Source organism: Malania oleifera, chromosome 8 (genome assembly GCF_029873635.1).
Source record: "Malania oleifera isolate guangnan ecotype guangnan chromosome 8, ASM2987363v1, whole genome shotgun sequence".
Classification (NCBI taxonomy): Eukaryota; Viridiplantae; Streptophyta; class Magnoliopsida; order Santalales; family Ximeniaceae; genus Malania; species Malania oleifera.
Window position 1 is genome coordinate 28,381,787 of NC_080424.1, and position 21,541 is coordinate 28,403,327.

At 39.6% G+C, this 21,541-nt stretch overlaps 1 protein-coding gene across 2 annotated transcripts in view; it reads right to left on the reverse strand.

Moving 5' to 3' along the window:
* LOC131161483 (uncharacterized) overlaps positions 1 to 21,541 on the reverse strand; it is a 140,134-nt gene that overhangs the window by 103,095 nt on the left and 15,498 nt on the right. For both annotated transcript variants that reach the window (XR_009138483.1, XM_058117273.1), the window contains exons 5-9: positions 20,193 to 20,269; positions 20,002 to 20,056; positions 19,804 to 19,852; positions 19,443 to 19,580; positions 18,313 to 18,394 (exon numbers count right to left, since the gene is read on the reverse strand). Coding sequence is in view for 1 of the 2 variants with exons in the window: in XM_058117273.1 (XP_057973256.1) it covers positions 18,313 to 18,394; positions 19,443 to 19,580; positions 19,804 to 19,852; positions 20,002 to 20,056; positions 20,193 to 20,269 (401 nt within the window). In the remaining variant the exon portion in view is untranslated. The remainder of the gene's footprint in view (positions 1 to 18,312; positions 18,395 to 19,442; positions 19,581 to 19,803; positions 19,853 to 20,001; positions 20,057 to 20,192; positions 20,270 to 21,541) is intronic.

The following is a 21,541-nucleotide window of genomic DNA, read 5'->3' on the forward strand; positions in this document are numbered from 1 at the left end:
CTCGGTCACTTTGATGTTTCCTAGTGCCAGGATGATAATTACATAAAAACTTTTTTAGGGGAGGGTGAGTGTTCATCAGTCATTGTAAAACTCACTACCAATTGTCAACGTGCTTAGCCTACTTGCCTCCCTCGCTAAGTACAACATATCAACGGAGGATTTGTTAATGAATTACATTTGCTTCAATGTTTACTGCTTGGTTGCCACAACTTTCATGAATTGATTACTATTTCTGCTGCTATCTGATTGAATGTTAATGAAAGTGCTTCGTGGATGAATGTTGGTAAACGATAGGCTGGCTAGTTAAGCAAGAGTGCTTTAGCTAACGCCGCACGGCCCCCTCACAACAGTGTGAAAATAGTCGGACCGTGACATTTGGTATCAGAGCCAAGTCAGTGACACTTGGTGAGAGTCCAAGATTGAGTTGCTGCGTGAATTCGATTGCCTTCGTTGTTGGATTTGGAAAGCTTTGGTAAGTGACCATGGCACCAAACAATGCTGAGAGGATCAGCGTGCTGGAAGCATAGGTTGAGGAAACAACCAACACTATGGCCGCGGAGGTGGCCCAGATGAGAGAACTTGTTGATGAAGTGATGGGATCACAAAAACGTCAAGCAGGTTTGATAGGCGACATGTCAAAGGACTTTCACCACACTGTGGAAACCTTGCAAGCCCGGATGGCAGATCTGGATGCAAAGGTAAATGTGATGGTTCTTGCTATGAGGAACTCCAACACTCCGGGAGTTAGCAAGACCAAGGTGCCAGAACCCAGGACGTATGGGGGTGCCCAAGATGCCAAGGAGTTAGAGAACTTCTTGTTTGATGTGGAGCAATACTTTCGCGTTGTGAGGATAGCCTCAGAACAGGCAAAGGTAGATATTGCAACGATGTACTTGGTTGGTGATGCCAAACTGTGGTGGCGTACCAAGTATAGAGAAATTGAAAATGGAAGCTGTGTAATTGATAGTTGGGCAGACTTGAGCAGAGAACTCAAGGCCCAATTCTTTCCTAAAAATGTTGAGTAAAATGCAAGGAGAAAACTGAGAGATCTCAAGCATATGGGGTCGATCAGTGAATATGTGAAACAATTTTCTGCTTTAATGTTGGATATTCGGGATATGTCGGAGAAGGACAAGTTGTTCTATTTTCTTAAGGGGATGAAACCATGGGCAAGAACTGAACTTCATAGACAAAGGGTTCAAGACTTATCAACTGCACAAGCAGCTGCAGAACGCTTGACCGACTACGCTGGTGATGAGACCGCTTCATCCAAACGGTTTGGCGGAGAGGGAAACAGTGGAAAGTCTTTCAGGAATGGCAAACCCAAGAGTGGGGGAGCCGACTCTAAATCATCAACCTCACAGGAAGCTTCGTCGTCTCAAGGGTTCAACAAACCCAATGGAAAGGGGAAGAGTAAACTTGAGTGTTTCTTGTGTCGAGGTCCTCATAGAGTTTTTGAGTGCCCTCACAAAGCATCACTTAATGCCTTATAGGCTTCCATTGTAGAACAGGCAATGGAAGACGATGTGGAAGAGGATGATGTCCCGAGGGTGGGTTCAGTGCGGCTGGTGAACGCATTGGAAAAGCAGACAAAAACACCAAAAGTTACACGAGCAAAAGGGTTAATGTTTGTGGACTTGAGGATAAATGGGAAGACTACTCGCGCTATGGTGGATACAGGAGCTACTCATAATTTTGTTTCGCAGTTGGAAGCAGGGAGACTCAATTTAACCTTAGAGAGGGATACAGGACGCATGAAACCAGTTGACTCTGTAGCCCAGCCTACTCTGGGAGTAGCCAAGCAAGTGGCTATAAAGCTTGAACAGTGGGAAGGTCATGCGAATTTCACAGCGGTGCCATTAGATGACTATCCAGTCATTCTAGGAATGGAGTTCCTAATGGGGACGAGGGCAGCGCTGATGCCTTCGGCTAGTTCCCAGTGTCTGATGGGAGATCACTCATGCATGGTGCAAGTCGTTGCAACGAAAGGAGACGACAGGAAGTCCCTTTCAGCCATTCAACTCAATGAAGGATTGGGTCAAGGTGAGCAGACACGTCTAGCCACGGTGGTGGTAGACAAAGAAGTAGGCCAAGAGCTGGAGCCTACGACCATCCAAGCGGTGTTAGATGAGGATAAGGAGGTGTTGCCGGATAAGCTGCCTCAAAATTTGCCTTCACGACGGACTGTGGAGCAAGAGATCGAGTTGTTATCAGGAATGAAACCACCTGCTAAAGGCCCATGTCAGATTGCGCCTCTTGAGATAGTAGAGTTGGGGAAACAGCTTGATGAAGTGGAAGCGGGATGTGTTCGCCCTTCCAGAACACCGTTGGGAGCATCGGTGTCGTTTCAGAGGAAACATGAAGAGCATCTACGGAAGGTGTTCGACAGGCTAAGGGGAAACAGTCTGGATTTGAAGAAGGAGAATTTCTCTTTCACTCGGCGGAGCAACAAATTCCTTGGTCAAGTCGTTGAACAATGTCGTATCCGGAGGGGTATGAAGAAGGTAAGGATGATTCAAGAACGGAAGATCCTCACGATAGTGAAGGAGTTGCGTTCCTTTCTTGGCCTTACTGGATACTACTGGAAGTTCGTTAAGGGGTATTCGCGGAGAATGACTCCAATGACAGGACTACTGGGAAGGTATTTTTGGCCGCACACGCAGGATGATATGGTTGATTATACCAAAACTGGTCTCACTTGCCAACAAGATAAGGGGGAGCGAAAGAAGTATGGTACTTTCATGGCCGCACCAAAGTACTGTTCGGCAGAGGGGACGACACAATTGTTCGTTGTGACTATTGTGAAACGTTGGGGTGTTCCCCAAGCTATTATTTGTGACCAAGATTTAATGTTCACTGACAACTTCTTGATAGAGTTTTTCAGGATATTCAGGTCACATCTTGACATCTCTTCGAGTTATCACCGACAAACAAACGGACAGATGAAGAGATTCAGAGAGCTACTAGATGAGTACTTGTGCCATTGTGTCAACGACAACCAGAAGAATGGCGTGCAACTACTTGATGTGGCTCCATTCTGTGGCAATGCCCAAAGGTGCTCAACAACCAACAAGAACCCTTTTGAGCTTGTTACAGGCCAGCTGCCGCTGTTACCTCACACAGTGGGCGAGCCGTACAAACGAAAGAGTCCTAGGGCGTACATCTTCACCAGTGAAAGGAGACAGAATGCAGACTTTGCCCAAGCCTATCTGGAGAAAGCTTCTGAGCAGATGAAGAAGTGGCCAGATCATGAGAGAAGACCACAGTTTCATGTCAACTGCCTCAAGCCATTCAACGCCAACACCAACGACCTGAGCAGAAGTCAATCAAACAGCACAGAGTTGAAGACAGTGCAACTTGACAGACATGAAGTTGAAGAGATCCTTGCAGATAGAAAGTTCATATCCTCAAGGAAGAAGCGGCAGAAGTTCCTAGTGAAGTGGAAGTGCCTTGATGACAAAGAATTCAGCTGGATTTCTGAGGAAGATTTGAAGCCATTCGTGGACAAAGTTGAAGTGTACCTATCGCCAAAAGTCTACGAAGACGTCAACCGCATAAGTGGGGGAGAATGTCACGAGCTAAGCTTGTTCAGGGCATTATGCTTGCCTGTGACCGCTTATCTCGTGTGCTTAGGATGGGTTTCCATCATGTAAATACTAGTGTAGGGTTATTTTCTGCTAGTAGAGTCTTTGTAGGCCAAATATGGCAGTATGACTCCTCGGTCACTTTGATGTTTCCTAGTGCCAGGGTGATAATTACATAAAAACCTCTTTAGGGGAGGGTGAGTGTTCATCAGTCATTGTAAAACTCACTACCAATTGTCAACGTGCTTAGCCTACTTGCCTCCCTCGCTAAGTACAACATGTCAACGGAGGATTTGTTAATGAATTACGTTTGCTTCAATGTTTACTGCTTGGTTGCCACGACTTTCATGAATTGATTACTATTTCCGCTGCCATCTGATTGAATGTTAATGAAAGTGCTTCGTGGATGAATGTTGGTAATCGATAGGCTGGCTAGTTAAGCAAGAGTGCTTTAGCTAGCGCCGCACGGCCCCTTCACAATGGTGTGAAAATAGTCGGACCGTGACACAATGGCAGGAACTTCATCTTCAGCTACTGCATCTCAACTAGCACTTCGGATACGTCCACCAGCATTCACAGAAGGAAAACTAAACGGCACGAACTACACTTTGTGGAAGTTCAAGATGAGTTCTAGATTCATATGAACTACTTGATACAGCTCAAGGTATGAATCCAGAACCGATTAGCACGCCTGATCCCACAAATCCTAAGGTTATCATCCCTCCAGATGCTGCCCTCGTCAAAGCATGGAAGAGGCGAAATGCAGATGCATTTTGTGCTATTGTCACAAGTGTATCCGATTTTGTACTTATGTTGATCCAACATACATCCAAGGCTGCAGATGCTTGGAATGGTTTGAAAAATCAATATGAAACAAGGAACCAGACACGCATTCAGAACTTGGAGAATCAACTTGCTGCAGAAAAGCTACATGATGGAGAATTGGGAGAAGTATTCATCACCAGAATCAAAAATTTGTGTGATCAAGTAGCGGCAGTGAGCATAGAAAAGACCAGTGAGAAGTTAGCTCGAAGATGTATTCGAGTGCTGCCATCAAAATATGACAGTCTGGTAACTGCTTTTAATACGCAGATTAGAACTCTTGCACTAACCTTTGAAGAATTCTGTGTCTTACTGCTAGAGGAGGAGATGAGGCTGAGAACTAGAGAAAATGAAAGCAGTAGTGCTTTCATCGAACAGATCAAAGGCAAGGACAATAATGTTGAAAAGAAGAAGGGAAAGAACAAGAAGAGATTTTCTGGTACGTGCTACTATTGCAACAAAAAGGGGCATGCAGCCAAGGATTGTAGAAAGCATATCCACGATGAAAAGAACGGCACATTGAAGCCTACGTGGAATGTCAGAGAGGTAGTAAATTGCGCTGAACCAGAATTAGATCTTTTCATGGTTACAGAAGAAATGTGCTCAACTACTCAAACAGTACCAGAAGATTGCTCATGGGTACTTGACAGCGGAGCTTCCCGACACATGACCAGCAAAAAGGATTGGTATGGTTCCCTTAAGCCTCTACATGAACCTATGAATGTGATTGTCAGAAATAATGCAAAGTGTCCAGTAGAGGGCACTGGATCCATTTCCTCAAAAAACCATGAATGGCCAAGGTAAAACTCTTTCAAATGTCCTTTATGTTCCTCAAATTAAGAAGAATTTTTATCTGTAGCTGTTATTACTGACCGTGACTATGAAGTACGATTTATGAAAACAAAAGCTAAGATCATTGATAGCAATGGCAGCATTGTAGGCGAAGGTATTCGAAAGAATAACCTGTATGAGTTTGTGGCACTTACCGCAACAACTAGAGATACAACAAGCAAATTTTGGCATGAAAGGTTTGGACACATCTCCTATGCTGTTTTGAAGGAGATGCAGAGAAAGGAAATGGTGGTTGATCTGCCTGTAGTATTTGATACTTCAGAGCCTTGCGAAGCTTGCATACTGGGCAAGCAACATCGTATGTCATTTCCACAAGAGAGCAACAACAAATCAAAACTTCCTCTAGAGCTGGTACATGCAGATCTCTGTGGTAAAATGACTACTTCTGCACTAGGAGGATCTTTCTATTTTATGCTGTTAGTCGACAATTATAGTAGAAAGATGTGGGTGTACTTTCTTCGTGATAAGGCTGAGGCTTTTGTAAAATTTAAAGCGTGGCATAAACTGGTAGAAAATGAGACAGGTCTGCAGTTAAAGAAACTTCGAACAGATCGAGGAGGCGAGTTCACATTATGGGAGTTCAACAATTATTGCAATGCATTTGGCATCAAGCGCCAATTGTCGGCACCAAAAACTCCACAACAGAATGGCGTTGTGGAACTGTGAAATCGCACTGTGATGGAGATGGCCAGAGCAATGATGAAGACACAAGACCTTCCAAAATCGTTTTGGGCAGAAGCTGTTAATACAGCTGTGTACATAAGCTGATGGACCTCGAAGGTCAAAGAGAATAGAGGAACAACAACGATCAGCAGAACACTTGGTAAATATGGCCTTAATGGCTGATATAATCAGTACAGTTAAGGAACCAAGTAGCCTAGATGAAGCGTTGGCTTATCCGAAGTGGAGAACAGCTATGGAAGCTGAATATGAAAGTATCATGAAAAATGATACTTGGGAGATTATGGATCGTCCCCCTCATAGGAAGGTAATTGGCACGAAGTGGATATGGAAGGTAAAATATAAAGCTAATGGTACTTTAGAGAAGTACAAAGCACGCCTTGTCGCACAAGGATTTTCTCAGGTGGAAGGTTTTGATGTTACTGAAACCTTTGCACCAATAGCTCACATGGAAACAATCCGTCTGGTTTTGGCTACTACTGCACACAGAAGCTGGGTGCTATTTCAAATGGACGTGAAGTCTACATTCCTCAATGGTCATCTTAAAGAGGACGTGATGCAACCACCTGGATTTGAATTGCCAAATTCAGACAACAAAGTGTGCAGGTTGAAGAAAGCCTTGTATGGGCTGAAACAAGCCCCCAAAGCTTGGTACCAAAGGATTGATTCTTTCTTCACCAATTACGGATTTTGTAGAAGTACCTCTGATGCAAATTTATATGTACTGAAGGAGAATGGGATGTATGTAATAATTGTACTATATGTAGATGATCGTGTGCTTACAGGTGACCACGAGAAGAAGATCAACAACATCCGTGAAGGCCTATGCTCAAAATTCGAGATGACAGACTTGGGGCTACTCCACTTCTTCTTAGGCATTAAAGTGTGGCAGCATCCAGGAGAAATCTTTATTTCTCAGCAACGATATGCTCAAGAGTTATTGAAGGCATTTGGGATGGCAGAATGCACTCTAGTGGTTACTCCAATGAAAGTAAACATTAAGCTCTCCATTGAAGATCCCTCTCCACTTGTTGATACAAAGAGGTACAGAAGCCTAGTTGGGAGTTTAGTGTTACTGTGCAACACAAGGCCCAATATTAGTTTTGCAGTTGGTATTCTGAGTAGATTTGCAAATAAACCATGAGAAATTCACTGGAAGGCGGGAATGAGGGTCCTCAAGTATATAAAAGGGACTCCTCATTTTGGCATCTCTTATACATCAGGGAATTACCTAATTGGATATTGTGACTCCGATTGGGCAGGAGATATTGATTCCAAAAAGTCAGTTTCTGGATATTGTTTTCTCCTTGGGAATGGATTATCTCGTGGACAAGCAAGAAGCAGTCAACAGTGTCGCTATCATTCACAGAAGTCGAGTACAAGTCAGCTTGTCTCACCTTATGTGAAGTTGTCTAGATAAGAAAATTTCTTATTGATATTGGGATAACGCTAAATGTTACAACTTTGATTCACTGTGACAATCAAAATTGCATAACTATCAGTAAGAACACAATGTTCCATGCAAGAACCTAGCATATTGAGATTCAGTATCATTACATACGAGAACTCATTGAGGATGAGGTTGTTGAGATGGAGTATTGCCCAACAGAAGATAATCATGCAAATATCTTCACCAAAGCATTGGGTAGTTCCAACTTCCAGAAGCATCAGGATGCTCTTGTTATTGGTTTAAGAGCGTAGGTGGACATTGAAGGGGGGTTGTTTGGTGTATATGTGTGCAATGCCCACCTCTCACGAGTTAATTGGCACACTTACTTGACGTATGGTTCAAATGAGGTTGAAGCAGTAGATTGCAATGGTACTATGAAGATAGAAGACGTTCCCTTCGAGACAAGGGGGTCTGGGGGAAGTGCCCCCGGTGGGGGGTATGGGGGGCAACACCCCCCGAGACGGTATGGCCTATCCGGTGTGAACGGTGGGCACGGTATGTAAAAGACGACCACTAATGTCAAAGACAGCCACTAATGTCAAAGTCGGCCATGATAGGTGAGCTACCACCACCTACCATGGTAGGTGAGCCACCCATGTGCTTCTTCCACGAACAAGAGGCTATAAATAAGACACCACCCCCCCCCCCCCCCCAAACCGGAGCAATACACACATCTCGACTGCAAGATTGTGTCCTTTTTTGTTTTTCAATTTGTTGTCCTTTCGCCATTGAAGCTCATTTAGTGAGTGCATGGTTGGACAGATTGTTGTAATCCGATTGTTGTAATAAAACTTTGTGTTATCTCTTTAATCATTTCTTCAAAACAGATCTTGGTGTTGTTATTCTACAAGTTGTTGAAATGACTCAAAAGCAAAAGTTAAAAGTCTTTGAAATGGATTCTAGGCAGAATTGAATAATTCTACTGTCTATATTTTGAATCAATATGCAAACCATTCCACAATAAAACAAGGTATGGAGCATGCCATGGATGCAGCCACATATACATCTGCTTAGAGCAGCCTATTCACATATCCCCACGTAATGAGAGAGGTTTGATGAGAAAGGAGAGAAGTACACTCTATCGGGAATAATGATGAATCTAAAAGATATTGTTTGTTAAACCCAAGGACAAATGATCTCATAATTTATGAAGATGTTATTTCTTATAAAATAGTGTGATGGAGCTGGGAAGAATGTTCTTCATATCAAAATCTTGAACCAAGAAGAATAAATTTCCCTTGATGATCTCATTTTTTATGAAATGGGAGGTTTGGATGGACGTGAAGTTGGATTTCCATCTAGGATTCTTCTTAGCAGCCTTCTTTGACTTGAGTAACTACTAAATCCACAAAGTAATGAATAGATGACTGCTGTATTCCACTTCAGCACATAAGACAATTTCTAGTCACAACAGCAACTTAATCCTCAAATCAGTACCTGTTTTGACACTGTTTCATAGTGGTAATAGCAGCTTTCTGCTAGCCTCTCACGCCTCTTACTGCAATAGGGGGATTGGTAGGCACAACAGGGTTGAATCTCCAAAACCCTAGCCTCTAAATCTTCGCAATCCTAGCTGGTCTGGAGCTGATTTTGACACCGAAATCAAAATTTCCATCAAAATTTCTGTACAGAGTTTCAAAATTCGAGTTAAAATCAAAATTTAAGACTTTGAATGTCATTACTTATGGGTGCTAGTGGTCTTTTTGTAATTGCATAATTTTGGGGTTTATTTTGGTCAAATTAGCTTGGGAAGTCATTTTTAATATGCAGGGGTAATTTTTTAGATGGGAGTTATTTTTGGTGCGGCTTTAGAAGATAAGTGGTTTCTAAAGGGGGTTATGTGCAAAATAGTTGGCATCTCTTGGAAGCCTTAGGCCTAGTATGAATAGGAGTCTTCAGCCACTTTTCCAGGGGGCTTTTTGGCATTTTATCTTTGAGAAGATTTTTCTCCAGAGCTCAGCTCCAGACCAGCTAGGATTGCGAAGATTTAGAGGCTAGGGTTTTGGAAATTCAACCCTGTTGTGCGGCTTGTGCCTACCAATCCCCCTATTGCAGTAAGAGGCGTGAGAGGCTAGCAGAAAGCTGCTACTACCACTATGAAACAGTGTCAAAACAGGTGCTGATTTGAGGATTAAGTTGCTGTAGTGACAAGAAATTGTCAGTCATCTATTCATTACTTCGTGGATTTAGTAGTTACTCGAGTCAAAGAAGGTTGCTAAGCACAATCCTGAAATCTCAGTCTTTATTTCCAAAATTTCTTGTTCTATTTCTACTATTTGCATCATTTAAACACAAAACATTGAGTAAAATGTTGCAGTCAATATGTAAGTTTAATTTCACATGAAATTCTAAAGTTCGAAATCCGTCATTCATGTCCATGTAAATAATGTAATAAACTTTATTTTGATAAAAGATGGAAATTTCCATTTGAGTTTCAAATCTCAAATTTCAATTTGAAAGAAATTTTGATTGATAGTCAAATTTTAGATATAAAATTTCAACAAAATTTTGAGATTTCTATAAACTTCAAATGATTCAAGGAAATTTTGGAATTTGTAAGATTGAAATTGACCATGAATTTATTTACAGAGTGATAAAAAGCAGAAATTTCGACAGAAATTTCAATAATTTTGTGAAAAATTTAAGGTCATGCTAACACAAGGCTAAATATTGTCTATCTAGCTTAATTTCAAAATTTGTGCAACAGCCTAGCAACTTACATTATGCAGTAACTAAGAGAATTTCATGTTTCCGTCAAAGAACAAGAAAGTTCAGCACAAGAAAAACAAAACAAGATTATTGGATACGCCAATGGTGATTCGGCAGGCTCAGTTGACAATAACAAAAGCAATTGATATACATATTTTGGTAGGGATCAAAAAAATTTTCATGGTTATCAAAAAAGAAAAGCAAAATATATTGCAGCAACAGACATTGCATGCTAGGTAGCATGGTTACAAAATTACTTCCAAATCTACAAGAAAGAGAAGATGATCTACAATTATTTAATGCAATAATGTCTACAAATGCCATGACCAAAAATTAATGATTACACAGAAGAACCAAACACATTGAATTGCAGAGTCATCTTATCAGAGAACTTGTACAAAAAAGAGAAATTCAGCTGCATTTGTATAGGCAACTGCCAGACTTATTTACCAAGGTAAGTACAATTAGGGTAATGAGGGTACTGCACAGGGGTTGGGAATCCACATTGGAAGCAAAGACTTCTGCAGTCCCACAAAGGTTTTACAGTGGAGGAGAAGCTGATAGCATCCTCTTCACAAAGAAGAGTTAACCATGATGCGAACTTTGCAGGGCGAATTCCAGCAAAAGACAGCAGCAGTTCATGCAAGTATAGGAGTTCAGTAGATGCTTATGTGTCCTTAGTGGGAGAGAGTTGCTGTCATGGAAAGAGACTAAGAAGTAAGTGTCCACTGAAGAATGATATTTTTTTGGTAGGGGGAGGGGTGTTACAGGTGCAGAAATGAAAAATATTTTGAAAAAAAGAGAGGAAATTCTAAAGGGATAATGAAAAAAACTTTAAGAAATGCTGAAGGTAGTTTGTGTAAATTTATAGAAGTTCAAAAGCTCAAGAATTGATGGATCAGATTGGCATGTGGCTGCCTGATCCTGGAGGCAACGAAGTTTCCTTGGACAGGGGTATGAGGAAGATGTCAGCGGGGTAGGTGAGTTATGATGGAAAGGGTATAAGGAGGAGTTTCATCATCTAGTTTCTTAATAGGCTCTTTGTTTTTTCTTTTGTTGTTCTTTTTCTTTCTTGAGGATTTCATGTCCTCTTTTAGGTTGTAATCCATTTTCCTTTCTTAATGCATATCTTTTATTATCAAATAAAATTCATTCAGTGAAACTTATAAAGTTCAGGTGCCTTATATTCCCGTACAGGCCAGCATTTCTCCCAGTCCTCTGTACTTTCATCTCTATTTAGGATTCCTGGATAGGTACTCTCAAAAGTTTGAGGGTTATGAGGAAGTCTTTGGTTAGTGTAGGAGAGAGGAGAGATCATTTGGTTAAATGGGAGGTGGTGTGTAGTTCGAAGGAAGAAGGAGGGTTGGGTCATGGTATTTGGTGTCTAAAAACACTGCCCTTTTGCTAAATGGTTCTGCCGGTTACCCTTGTAGGTGAATTCCCTTTGGAACAAAGTAATAAAAGTAAATATGGTATACAAGAAAATAGATAGGATGCTAATTTGGGCATAAGAAGTTCTTCACTCTTCAGAGTGTCCCTAGAGGCTCATTTTGCAAGTTTACCCTTTTTCTCTTCCACAAACAATGTTCCAATTAGATAGAGATAATTGAACAGGTTTTGGGAAGATGTTTGGGTTAGAGGTAATGGTACACGTACAGGTTTCGGGAAGATGTTTGGGTTGGGGGAAGGGGGTGGGTGGTGGGGAGAGTGAGCTGCATTATCCTGTGCCTTACCTTATTGCACCATCTTTCTTCCTGTCACAATGATATGATTCTTCATTTCATATTCTTGAGAGAGATTCCTTTTCTTGGGACTTTCATTCTTGAAGAGCTTAAATGATAGAGAGGGGAAAGAACTATCTTCTTCACACATTTTGTTTGAGAGTTGCCATTTCTCAGTGGTAGTGACGATAGAGTTGATCTATAGATCGGGGAATTATTCGTGACGTGCATATCTATCTTTTCTCATCTTATTAAAGTGGACATGGTTTTTCCTTTTTATCAATGTATATAGGAGGCTAAGTTCCTTCTAAGATAAAGTTGTTTGTTTGGTGCATGGCTCTTAATAGAGTGGACACCAAGAAAAGAAATAGTCAAGAGCTACTCCATCGACTTTGGACAAACCCACATTTGAACTTTAAAAAATTTATTTCAAAAGCCTCATGCGAAAGAACAGTGTAGAAACAAATGAGATGCATCCTCAAGTGTATTCCCAAATATGAGACACATATTGGGAGAAAATAAGTTTAGAAGGCTCCTACTCCACAACAGAATAAGAATACAGCTAGGAGAATAAGACATTTCCTTAAGTACTTGGTTTCTATTTGAGCTTTGAAATCAGAATAGGTTTTCTGTATTTCTTGAAAAATTAATTATTTGTACAAGCCGATACATTATACTTATAATACAATCGGGTGAGCTAAAGATGGAAACAATCTCCTAAAATATTCTCTCTCAATAATAGACAATTCTCTACATAAATATCCCCTAAATCACTCCAAGACACTCGGGATTTCTACACTCCCCCTCGAGTTGGATCATAGATATTGATCATATCCAACTTGCAGATGAAATCATCAAAACTCTGTCGAGCTAACCCTTTGGTAAATATGTCTGCAGTTTGTTCCTTGGTAGGAACATAAGTCATACAAATGATTCCTTCTTCAACTTTTCTTTGATAAAGTGTCAGTTAAGTTCTACATGTTTAGACCTGTCATGTTGAACTGAATTGAGAGAGATACTGATGGCTACTTTGTTACCATAGTAGAGTTTGATAGGGAATTTCACTGTGATCTGTAGTTCTTCCACAAATTTCCGTAACCACAGTCCTTCACATATCCCTTGTGCAACTGCCCTAAACTCAGCTTCAGCACTACTTTGAGCCACTACATTCTGTTTTTTACCCCTCCAAGTCACCAAATTTCCCCATACAAAGGTGCAATATCCGGTGGTAGACCTTCTATCTTCCGTTAATCCTGCCCAATTAGCATCTGTGAAAACTTCTACTTCCTTGCTTTCACACTTCTTGAAGAAGAGTCCTTTGCCTGGAGAACCCTTGAGATACCTGAGAATCCTGTACACAGCCTCTAGGTGAGTCTCCTTTGGTGAATGCATGTGTTGGCTTACCACACTTACTGCAAATGCGATGTCGGGTCTGGTATGTGATAGATAGATTAGTTTACCAACCAATCTCTAATACCTCTCCTTTTCAACCGATATTTCGTAGTCTTCAACTCTCTTTACTGCTTCAATGGGGGTTTCACTAGGTGTTTGCATTCAAGCATGCCAGTTTCGGTTAGGAGATCAAGAATATACTTTCGCTGAGAGACACTGATATCCTTTTTTGATCTGGCAACTTCCATTCCTAAGAATTACCACATTTGTCCTAGGTATTTAACTTCAAACTCAGCAGCTAAGACTTTCTTCAATCTTTCCATCTCCACTATATCATCTCCAGTTAGGCTAATATCATCAACATACACAATCAGAATTGTTTTCTTCCCACTTTCAGACTGTTGGAAAAACATAGTGTGATCTGATTGCCCTTGTCGATATCTTTGGTTCTTTATCTCCTTTGCAAATCTGTCGAACCATGCTCTAGGAGATTGCTTGAGTCCATACAGGGACTTCTTGAGTTTACATACTCTATTTTCTTCACCTTTCTTACTGAAACCTAGTGGTATCGTCATGTAGACTTCTTCTTCTAACTCGCCATTTAGAAATGCATTCTTAATGTCGAGTTGCTAAAGTGGCCAATCCAAGTTGGCTGCCAAGGATAGTAGAACCCGAACTGTATTCAATTTTGCCACCGGTGCAAACGTCCCTGTGTAGTCAATGCCATAGGTCTGTGTAAACCTTTTTGCAACAAGATGGGCTTTATACCGTTCAACCATCCCATCAGCCCTATAATTCACCGTGACGACCCATTTGCAGCCTACTGGCTTCTTCCCTCTCAGCAAATTCATAACATCTTAAGTTCCATTCTTTTCCAAAGCCTGCATTTCCTGCAAGCTTCCCTCCATTCAAGAATCTCTAAGGCTTCCTGGATATTCTTTGGAATTTTTATCCTATCAAGGTTAGAGGTAAAAGCACGACACCCTATAGACAGAGTTTTATAGGACATGAATTTTGAAATGGGATGGAGAGTACATGACCTAGTTTGTTTTCTGAGAGCAATGGGTAAATTGATGTCATCAGGTGCAAACTTATCAGCAGGAAGCTCATGGCATTTGGATCTATTACCTTATCGGGATTGGACGTGGACTCATGGTTGCTCGGAGCTATCACTGGTTCCAACTCTCTTAGTGCCTCAAGTATGAGATTCTCCCTGTTCTTTGATTTTGGCTTCCTTGAGTAAACAAGTATCTCCTTGTTATTTTGTTTTTCTACATCTCCCCCTGAGTTTAAGTGGTCTTTTGTACATAACAGATCAGGGAATGGTGTAATGACAGTGGTGTTTACAGACTCAGTGTATGGCACAGATTCATCAACAGAGAAATCAAAGAACCGATCTTCACTCCAATTCTCCCCCTGAAGAGAGGGCTTTTGGAAGTAAGGAATAGTTTCAAAGAACGTGACATCAAGGCTAACAAACAATTTTTTTGTGACAGAAGCATAACATTTATAGCCTTTCTGAGTAGGAGAATAACAAATAAAAACGGACTTAATGGCGCGAGGTTCCAATTTATCCCTATTGTGAGCATGAACATGTACAAATGGAGTACACCCAAAAATTTTTAGGGAGAGATTGGAATTGAGTCGAGAGTTGGGAAAACATTCTTGGAATTTTTGGAGAGGAGTGACAAAAGAAAGAACCCGACTAGGCATTCTATTAATGAGATATGTAGCTGTTAAAATGGCATTGCCCCAAAAATAGTTTTTCATATTTGTAGTAAACATCAATGCTCGAGCTACTTCAAGAATATGCCTATTTTTGCATTCAGAAACCCCATTTTGTTGAGGGGTATCCACACAAGTACTTTGACGGATGATTCCATTTTCTTGAAGATAATTTCCCAAGACATTATTGAAATATTTTGTACCATTATCAGTACGCAAGATTTGAATGTGAGTTTGGAATTGTGTTTAAATCATGGAGTGGAAATTGATAAAAATAGAACGGACTTCAGTTTTATCTTTCAACAAGTAAACCAAGAAATACAAGTGTGATCATCAATAAAAGTAACAAACCATTTCGTGTGAGTGCGATTAAGAGAGCGTGAGGGCCCCCATAAATCACTGTGAATTATAATAAAAGGTCTTGATGGTTTGTATGTGGATTTTGGAAAGGAATTACGTTAGTGTTTTGCAAGTTCACAAATCTCACACTGAAAATCAGAAGACGTCGTATTTGCACAAATGGAAGGAAATAAACGTCTTAAGTATTGAAAATTTGGATGACCCATCCTAGAATGCCATAACAAAATTTCATTATCCATAGAAACAGATGCAGAATCACAAATAGCAGTTTGACATTGTTCACTCATATTCGCCTTCTCAAAGTAGTAGAGTCCCTCACACTCCTTAGCACTGCCAATCGTCTTCCCCAATGATAGGTCCTGGAAAATGCAATGAGAGGAAACGAATTTAGCAGAGCAATTGGAATCATTTGTCAACTGGTTAATGGATAACAAATTGCAAGACAGCCTAGAGACATGTAGGACAGATTCTAGAGGCCATAGATTCGAATCTCCCTTTGCCTGCAATAGATGAGAGTGACCAATCTGCAATTTGAACTTTCAAATTTCTAGCACAAGGTCAATACGATGAGAACAGATGACAGAAATCAGTCATATGATTAGAGGCACCAAAATCAATTATCCATGGTAATTTGTAAAGAGAGATGGTATTTAAGGCTATCAAAAAATTACCTCGGTGGGCTAAAGAACCAGAAAAAATATGTGTGGAAGACTGACCCGATGCTTGAATGGTAGAGAACATTTTATAGAGTCACTCCAACTGTTCTGGATTGAATGCGCCACTTGAAGTGGAATTATTATTTTTCTCACCTTGTGGTTTCTCGGCTGGGTTATCAATAGTAGCTTGGTAGCCACGATTTTCGAGCTTCTGTCTCGGCTTCCAATCTGCAGGTTTCTTATGTATTTCCCAGCAATTATCTTTTAAGTCGCCCAACTTGCGGCAACCCTCACACCAGGGTCTTCCTTTTTGCGTTTTTTGGCTTGTCTCAGCAGGAGTTACTCTTGAAATGAAGCCAAACATTTTGGGCCCATTGTTTCCCATCAGAATCGGCTCCTTCAACATCATGTTATGCCGGTTCTCCTCTCGCCTCACCTCCAAGAAAACTTCCCGAGTTGAAGGCAGAGGACGTCGGCCGAGAATCCTCCCTTGCACCTCGCCCAAGTCTCGATTGAGTCTGGCCAAAAATTCGAAGACTCATTCATTCTCAAGTCTTTTCTTGTATCAGGCACTATGTCCAGGGCATTCCCATTCTTCCTCAATGCTTAGGTCGAGTTCTTGCCAAAGATACGTCATCTCCATATAGTAGTATGTGACTTCTCTTTCTCCTTGCCGCATGTACCATAGCCGAGTTTTGATCTCAAAGATTTGAGAGTAGCTTTCAACATCTGAGTATGTCTCTCGGACAGCATCCCAGACATCCTTCGCCGACGGTATGAATAGATAGGTTTAGCCGATTGAAGGTTTCATGGAGTTCACCAGCCACACAGTCACCATGGAGTTCTCAAACTTCCACTTCAGCATAGTTGCAGCGTCGATTGAGGCGGGCTTCTTCTTCTCGCTGGTAAGGTAGCCTAACTTTCCTTTGTCATCAATCACGAGTTTGATTGACTGAGCCCATTCACGGAAATTCATTCCGTTCAGTATCTCCACCGAGAGTGGGAAGGACGAGCTGTCCAGCCCATTCGAATTCAAGGTGGAGGGGGCTTCAGTCTCGCCATTGAGAGCTTCTGAGGTGCTCGACCCTTTGCTGTTGACGACTCCTTCTGCCATCATTAACTAGGATTATAGAAACCCTAGCTCTGATACCATGAAATCAGAATAGGTTTTTTGTATTTCTTGAAAAATTAATTATTTGTACAAGCCAATACATGATACTTATAATACAATTGGGTATGCTAAAGATGGAAACAATCTCCTAAAATAATCTCTCTCAATAATAGACAATTCTCCACATAAATATCCCCTAAATCACTCCAAGACACTCGGGATTTCTACAAGCCTATTGCACAAGGCTGTTTTAAGGGCTGCTGTTTTCAGGATATTAAGTTGATGTTTTTTCTTCTCTGTTTTCATGAGTAAGGAGTTCTTGTTCTCCATTATTGTATCTGTTCCTCCTTGCTAGTTTCAATAAAGCTTCTTTTTCTATAAAAAAATAAGTATATTTCATCATCATTTCCCCATACCTTATATACAATAAATGATGTTTGGAGTTATTGGCTATATGCTGTACTGTTACCATTAACCTTATGCAATTTCAAGATAACTTCCTTTCCCTCAATCTTACCCATAATCCCTCATGTAACCCCATATTTCGTCCATTTCTTCATAAACAACTTCTGTTTCTTAATAAATGCTCGCATGCATGAATAATACAAACATGCATACATACCAAAAATCATGTGCTGTTGCAGGGTCACAGACCCAAGCAAATTTCAACACAAGAGCCCCTCCCTCATTCCTGCCCACGATTCTCCATGCAGCTCAACTATTGTCCATTTTCTTTTCCCCAAATGACTGCTTTAGTCTCCTTAACAGATACATATATACATACATAAAAGTATGTCTTCTTGCAAGAACACATACCCATGCAAATTTCAAGATAACATCCCCTGCCTTATTTCAACGCAAAAACCCCCATATAACCTCAAGTATCTTCCATATATTGTTTTGTAACAATTACTTTAGTTTCTTTACATTCTTTTGTGCCATTTTCCTTGCCTATTTTTATTTTATGAGGTTTTCTACGCTCTTTTTATTTTATGAAGTTTTCTCTGCTCCTACATTGTTGCTCTTCAGGAAGATTTAGCATCACCATTCAATGAGGTACATAATTTAACATATGGCCCCACTACAGATAACCTGAATACTGGAACTATTACATAGAAAATGTCATGGTAATTATAATCATGTGGAGAATAAAAATAATGTACAGAACATATTGTCACCAAACACCATTAACAAAAATTAGTGCCAAATAAAACAAAGATTAACTCCCTATAGCAGTGTATCTGCTTACCAAATTTTGAACAAAATTACTCAGGAATTGATGTTTGGTATGATTACCCCTCAAAATTTGGGGAACATGGTTCTTGAAAACCCTGCATGCACACATAGTCCCATTTTAAGAAGAGGAAGAAGATGATTACATGATGATGCATTATAAATGTACCAAAATAGGCAATGCTTTTTTCACTTGGAAATGTTAAAACGAACATTTTAATTCTTAAGCATGAATTGGAAAAGCTTTTAAGTTTTAAACAACCTAGAAGGCATGGCCGTTCTCATAGATCCAGCTAATGGTCACAACTCCACTAAATAATAGAAACAATAATTGATATAAGAGAAGAAAGATTCTGATGCAGCAAGCATGGTGGAAATAGGCTGTAGAATTCACCAGATTAGAAATCTGACAGATTAGGATTAATTTCAGGGACATTAATCAGCAAAGAGAGATCCTCTCATGCAGAAAAGTAGGTTAATTTTAGGCTATGGAAGGTGCCACTAGGTTAATCCCCAACCTATATTTCCAAGATCTGAGGAAAATTCTGAACATATCAGAATGTAGATAAGCAAATGGAAAGGGAAAATTCTGTGTTTCTTCTTCATAAAGCTGAGTGTCATAAATATAAGTACATGACAGCCTTGCACATTAAATGCTCCTAAAAAGATGACTGTTCTTAATTACAACTGTTTATAACCTATCTAGACTCAAAAGATCATAAACAAACTATGGAACTAGACTCATAAGCAGAGTTTGTAAATAATAAACTCTAAACTAAGAAACGAAACACTAGTTTAGACCAGTAGACCATATGACACCTAGATAACAATAATTAATAAAGAAATAACAAAGAATGCATAGAGTGGACTATCTTCTAGAGAATATTAACTGATGCTTCACTGGTCAGCACTGCATCACAAAACTCAAAAAAACTTAGGTCGTCCTAGTTATCGTTTTTGAAATTTATTTTGTGTTTTAAAATGGAAAATAAAAAAGGAAATAAAATAAAATAAAAATATAAATTTCTTTGAAAATAGTTCTCAAACAACTTTCCCGATCATTTTTAGACAACAATAAGTTGTTGTCGTCAAGGTCCCAGGGTCTAGCCCTTCAAAGGTATGAACTTATAAATTTAAAACATTCACCATGAACTTCCAGCCGCATTGGAAATGATGTCATAAAGTATCCATGGATGTATCCCAGCTTGAGCTCCAAGACAGACAGCCTCAGCAGAAGCAACAAGATGAATGCCCTCAAGGAGCTCATTGACCATTTTAATTTTACTGCAAATAAAGGCAATCAGAAATTATTAACATATGTTTTAAATCAAAAGCTGGAAAATTGCCTGTCATATTAATTAAGAAACTGTAATTCAAGAGGCTAAAGCATGATAATATTGCATATATTATCTTTGAAATTTCGCGTCTTGCATGATAATAATTATGTGATAGCATTTAGCCTAGGAAATAGAGCATTAATCTTCCCTTGATTAAGAAGAAGGCACACCTTCCAGCTCCAACTTCTCCTTCAAAAATGTAAAGCTTTTCACACATAGCTGCTTGCAGAACAGGAAAACTTGACTGAGAAGCATAGAAATTTTTTCACAAAAATGATACATAGAAATATTAAAGTATTGCCAAAAAGAAATTATAAAAAGAGAAGGGATATTCCCGTATTTCAGATTAATGAAGAAATCGATTGTACCATAAAGGAAAGGCCTAGCCCTTGCAATGGCATCCGACCTCCCTGAGGAAGCAATCTGATAATTATAGAACAGATCAGCAAATCAACTGATAAAAATTAGCTTAAAACAAAGATAATTGGACTTCCATAAACAGAATTATATCTTTAAGAAACAAAAAGGAAGGTAATAGATTATAATGGCATGAAGTTACCATGATTTTTCCATTTAAAATCTCAGACAATCCCCTAGAGACATAGATATCAACTAGAAAAGCTGTCTGACCATCCTCTGCAAGATAATAAACAATGCAATTTAAAAAAAAAAAAAAAAAACATAAACCATCAGTATCATAAACAAATATTTGATACACAGGAACAACCTTGGATATATTCAATCTAACCTACAATTCAGTATCTCTACAACAGTCAGTGAACTGGTAGTCCAACTGGTTCACAGTTCAACTGGTCCAAAGGCACAATTTTAACAGTGACGTCATCTCAACATCATATTTATATTTCATCTACAATTATTTTATATATTTATGTCAATAGAATAATTATAGAAAAATACAGATGTGATTAGACAAAGAGAGAAAATACAATCACGAGGACAAGAAATTATTCAACATGGAAAAACAAAAAGAAAAAGAAGCACAATCAAAATAATAGGGCCCTTAGGACTGATACAGAAATAGAACAAAAAAGAGAAAATTCAAGGAGAGAAAGAGAAAGAGAAGCAATAAGAAGAAAGAAGAAGGGATAAGAAGAAAGAAACTAATCTGGGACAGAAGGGAAAGTCAGAAACAGAACAGAGAGAGAAAAAAACAGGAGTGAGGAGGAAGAAGAAGAAGAAGAAGAAGAACAGAAAGAGTGCTGCACGAGAGAGAAGGAAAACAAATCTGAAGCCTGATTCAAATGTGGTCACTGTCTAACACAACACACAAAGAAAATACCCATACACGAATACACCAACATTATGATTAAAAAATTATTATAAAGTAACACCAAAATAGTTAAAATACACAAAATAACCCTAAATTAACTAAAATTTTTCAATAACCAAAATTTCCAAACTAAAATAATAAATTTTAATTTCTAAATCTACAGCTGCAACATAAGCATCCAAAGTTCTCCATCTCAAACTCCCCTTGTTAGAGAGAACTCAAATTTGAGATGCACAATTGTGCAACAAGAACAGGAAATCCATGAGCCATTCAACTAGTAATTTCATATTGTCCACTTTCAACTGCCATGCAAATATCATAGAAAACTTATTGATATTCTCCTCGAGATTCCCAACCTCCATAAAGTTGATAAGTTGACATATATCATATTTCTGAAGATGATTCATGGCCTGGGGCCTATATATCACAAACTCATCACAAGATTAACAATTTCATCCTCTAAAAGCTCTTGCTTTGACTTCAATTCAACAATTTGCTGTTTCGATGGCCCCTCTCTCTCTTTCCCTCTCTCTTGCAAAATGGCCCTTGCTTTGACTTCAATTCAACAATTTGCTGTTTCGATGGCCCTTCTCTCTCTTTACCCCCCCCCCCTCTCT